This window comes from Hevea brasiliensis, chromosome 6, assembly GCF_030052815.1.
Source record: "Hevea brasiliensis isolate MT/VB/25A 57/8 chromosome 6, ASM3005281v1, whole genome shotgun sequence".
NCBI lineage: Eukaryota > Viridiplantae > Streptophyta > Magnoliopsida > Malpighiales > Euphorbiaceae > Hevea > Hevea brasiliensis.
The window spans coordinates 42,709,987-42,714,464 of NC_079498.1; the positions used below are offsets into that span (position 1 = coordinate 42,709,987).

The 4,478-nt window shown below is 32.6% G+C and overlaps 1 protein-coding gene across 1 annotated transcript; it reads right to left on the minus strand.

The window, feature by feature from the left end:
* Window positions 1-208: 208 nt before the first annotated feature.
* On the minus strand, window positions 209-1,487 carry LOC110663257 (uncharacterized). The gene has a single exon (XM_021822518.2). It carries the CDS (start codon window positions 1,031-1,033, stop codon window positions 518-520), a length of 516 nt encoding a protein of 171 aa, XP_021678210.1. The 5' UTR covers window positions 1,034-1,487; the 3' UTR covers window positions 209-517.
* Window positions 1,488-4,478: the final 2,991 nt, after the last annotated feature.

Below are 4,478 nucleotides of genomic sequence, written 5' to 3' on the forward strand. Positions count from 1 at the left end.
ATATATATATATATATATTTTATACGGCCAAACAAGAAATATGTCCCATATCAACAAAATTAACACGCCCAGTACTCATAAAAAAGCAATGGCATCTTCAATTTAAGAGAATAAAATTCACAATATTGCGAGTAAATATATAAACTAAATGCATCCAATAATTTGCCATTTCATCTTTTAGAGTCTAATTTTATCATATAAAAAAGAATTCTGAACATGTTCTTTCTTTTTTTCATTTATTAAAATAAATAAAAAGAAAGAAAATTCATACAAGTTACACCCAAGGCAAAACAAAACAAGATGCAATTCACAAGACCCAAGATGCAATTCGCATGATCAATCAAGCCAATTTCATGTGAATTTTTGGGCCCCATATTGCATCTTCTTTCATTCTCATTGTACCCTTAGGCCTTAGATTCCCTGTAGAAAGTACAATCGCTTCAGTCCTCTCTCAGTCTCCCTTGCAAAAAGTTCAAATCAAAAGAAACCCAAAAAAAAAAACCCATCATCATCATCATCATGTACTTCTTTGAGAGGGGCTTCTCCAAAACCCAGTTGCATAAAAACGGTCCCACATCTCCTTTTCTAGATCAACGGCCTCCGTTTTTCCATCATCGTCATCACCGCCGCCACAGGGCTTTTGTTTCTCTGCGACCGCTTGCACTTCCCTCTCTAATTCCTCTCTACACAGATCATTTCTCCCAGCGTGGACCAACAATGTCTGCTGCTGCCTCTTCATCACACGGTGTCGTTCCCTGGCCCTCCGGCAAATACAAGCCGGCATCTTGTAAATCGCTAACACCAGGATGTTCATCACCGTACATGGACAGCAACAACAAACCGCCGTGCACTCTGCGGCTGTCCCACCAGCCACCTCTCCGAACCGCTTGATTTTCATACTTCTGTCTCCCCTGTTCTCCCCCTTCGTTGTCGTTTTCGCCATTTTTTTCGTCGTTTCTGTTGGTTTCTCCGTTAATAAAGCCCGACTCTTGCCGTTTGGAGACATCGATCGACTTCGGACCTGACGAGTCATGTTGAATAACAAGTTAAAACAATTCAAAATTTTCTTTTAAGGAGAATACAGAGGAATTAGAAAATGGGTTTCTCAGATTCCTTAGGATTTTCCGGGAAAAGAGTTCCCCGATCAACCATTGTGATTGTGGTGCCCAGAAATCAAAACCAAAAAATGGTAACCGGGAGGCCACAAGGGAAAGGGAGAGTGAGAGAGAAGGAAACGGACGAAAAAGAAAATGAGAGAATGAAAATACAAGGGGATAAAAATCGGATTCTGAGCGATTTTGAAGCCGAGCAAATCGAAAATTTTGTATGGAATTAATGGGTTTGGTTGGTTTTGACCAGAAGTAGCAGAGGGAAGGAGCGAGAGTTGTGATGTCGAATGAGGAGTGGGAGATGGGGAGTACTAGCCAATAGAAATTGAGGGCAGAAAGGGGAAAGCCAGGCGAGCAGAGAGATTTTGCGTGGTCCATGTTTTGTTTTCTTCTGCGTTTTTAGAGGGAAACAGAATGATAGTGGCTTGAATATATATTATTTCATTTATTTTTTGGATTTTACTAAATATTTTTTTATTTATAAAAAAAATGATAGTAAGAGTTTTGGCTAAAAAACGCTTTTTAAAAATATATTATTTTAATTGTTGTTGAAATCGTAATTAGAGAAAAACTGATTTATTTTTTGAAATTTTGAGTATAATATATTAAATTTAATTTAAAATTAATTTTTAATATTACATAACTAACATATTTAAAAAAAAATTAATAATAATTTCAATAATAATATAAACAGATAAATTAATTTATAAAAAATTTCTTTTAAGGTTGTATTTTAATTTATATTTGTATTTATTTAAAAATAATCGATTGGCTGACAACTTAAATTATGTCAACTAAAGGTGCACTAATTGACTTCTAAAAAAATCAATCAATGGAAATTGGGTAGATTGGATGTAATTTTGCTATTTTGAAATCTAAAACAATAGAAAATTTAAAACAACGAGAAACTAATAATGTTTGTATATATCGAAATGGAAATGAACTTTATTTAATTTTAGTCTTAAGTAATAGAAATAAAAACACAGGACTTGAAAATGAAATTGCTAAATTAGGAAGGAATTGCAAGGAAAATGACTATAATTAAAATAAATGAAGATCGGAAATTGAAAGGAAATTGGGTTTTAGTTGATTTGTTGTGTTGCTTGATATTTGATTAGCCTTGTGCCTTGATTTGTTGTGTTCTTTTCTACATTTGCAGTTTCTTTCCTTTTATAAGCTCCTAAAAAATACTTTGGATCTCTACGATTTCCACACTTCCATGTCCATGGCAGGTACTTCACGTTCCTCTTAAACTTTTTAGAAAGACTTTAGATCCCTACTTTCTTACATCTACACATGTTCACAATAGATATTCTACTCCAAGTCTCCTTCTTTTAATCTATTACTTTTTAACTGCTCACTCTAATCAATTAAATATTTTTCCTTATCTCTATCCATTAATTAATTTATTAAATTATTTTAAGCCTCTTAATTTAATAAAATAAAATTAATTTATAAAAAAGATAAATTATTAACCTAAAATTAAATTTAATATCCAAAATTTAATTTTTAGTGCTAACAATTTGTAATTGTGATAATTATATGTTCCTATACATTCTAAATTACTTTTAAAATAATAAATTTACATTATTATAATTATTTTATTTAGTATTATAAATATTTAATTCTTTTATATGCAAAAATAATAGAAAAATGCATTGTTCATATAAATGTAAATGTGAGCGCGTGTGAAATTTTATTTTATTTTTTTTATATTTTTTATAAATAAGTCATCACACTAGGATATTTTAAAATATAATCATAATCCAATTTAATTAAATAATAACATAAACTTTTATGAAATATAAAACAACATAATACGTTATTTGATTTAATCATTTAATTTCTTAATTATTTGGAAGTTATATATATATATATATATATATATATATATATATATATATATATTTATTTATTTATTTCTTTCTTTATTTATTTGGTGAGAAAAGAAACACAACAAAACACAACAAGCTAAGCAACCCACATCCTAGGATAGGCTATACCAATAAGATCATGAAGCAACCAGCTCCTCAACTCCTCAGGAATCTCAGAAATCACATGCACACCTAAGGAAACAGCAGCACCCAAATGAGCAATATAATCAACAGCAAAATTGGCTTCACGAGGAGTAACAGCAAACTGCACCACCCAATCCAACTTCAACATCCTTTTTATAGCCTTAAGATTAGGTAGCAGACGAGGGGAAATATTATGATTCGAAATAATGGCTTTAATCACTAAGGCATTGTCACACTCAATAAACAACTGCTTGATACCCAACTTCTAGGCTTGATTTAAACCTTCTAACAATGCCTATAACTCTACCCTCTCAGTTGAAGATCTACCAAAATTAGCTACAAACCACGAAACCCAAACACCTTTAGCATTCCAAATGATCCCACCACTTAAAGCAAGACCAGAATTGCTAGAAACAGCCCCATTAGAGTTCAGTTTGAACCAAGATAAAAGGGGAGGAGACCATCTATTCCATTTGATTATTCTGGCTCTCTTCTTAACTTCACCCAAAGGAACCTTAGAGATGGCAGAAGAAAAATTCTTGACAGAATTTAAAATTAAACCAATAGTTCCTTCAATTAACCTAGCTTTTCCCTTGAAGAATGGCATATTTTTTTGCTTCCATACAACCCAATAAGTAACTCCAAATATCCTACCCCAACCCTCACCACTCGAATGAAAATTGCCTCTCTTAAGATTAGAAACCAACCACTTTTTGAAACTATCAACATGAAAAAAATGAAATGGCATTCTCATCCCATTCAATAAATTCAACCAGATTGATTTCCCAAATCCACAGTCATGAATAGCATGCAGTAGAGATTCATCATGGCTCATACAACAAGGGCAAATGGTAGAGCTAGTTAAATGTTGCCTAACCCTTTCCACATTTGTGAGCACTCGATCATGAAGACATAACCAGAGAAAAGAGTGAATACGTTGAGGACCTTTCCACCAACAACTATCATCACGAATATCACCATCATCACCTAACTATAAATAGCCACTTTTAATGTAAAACATACCATTCTTCGATCCTTCCTAAAAAACGGATTCCTCCTCTTCCACAAGAGAAGGAGGAAAGTAATCCCCAATCATATCTAAAATAAATTGAGGTAAAAACCCCCAAAACAAATCCCAATTCCAATTGCCATTATTATCCACATAACAACAAACAAAATCACTTAACATGGAAGAGGGAATCTCAGTGATAGCCACATTAACTAAAACAAAATTAGTAGGAAGCTAGGAATTAACCCAAAATTTAGCTGTTTTGCTATTTCCCAAACTCCATCTAACATTATTCAACTCATCCCAAATATTAGCAATACTTTACCAAATAGGGGAACAATT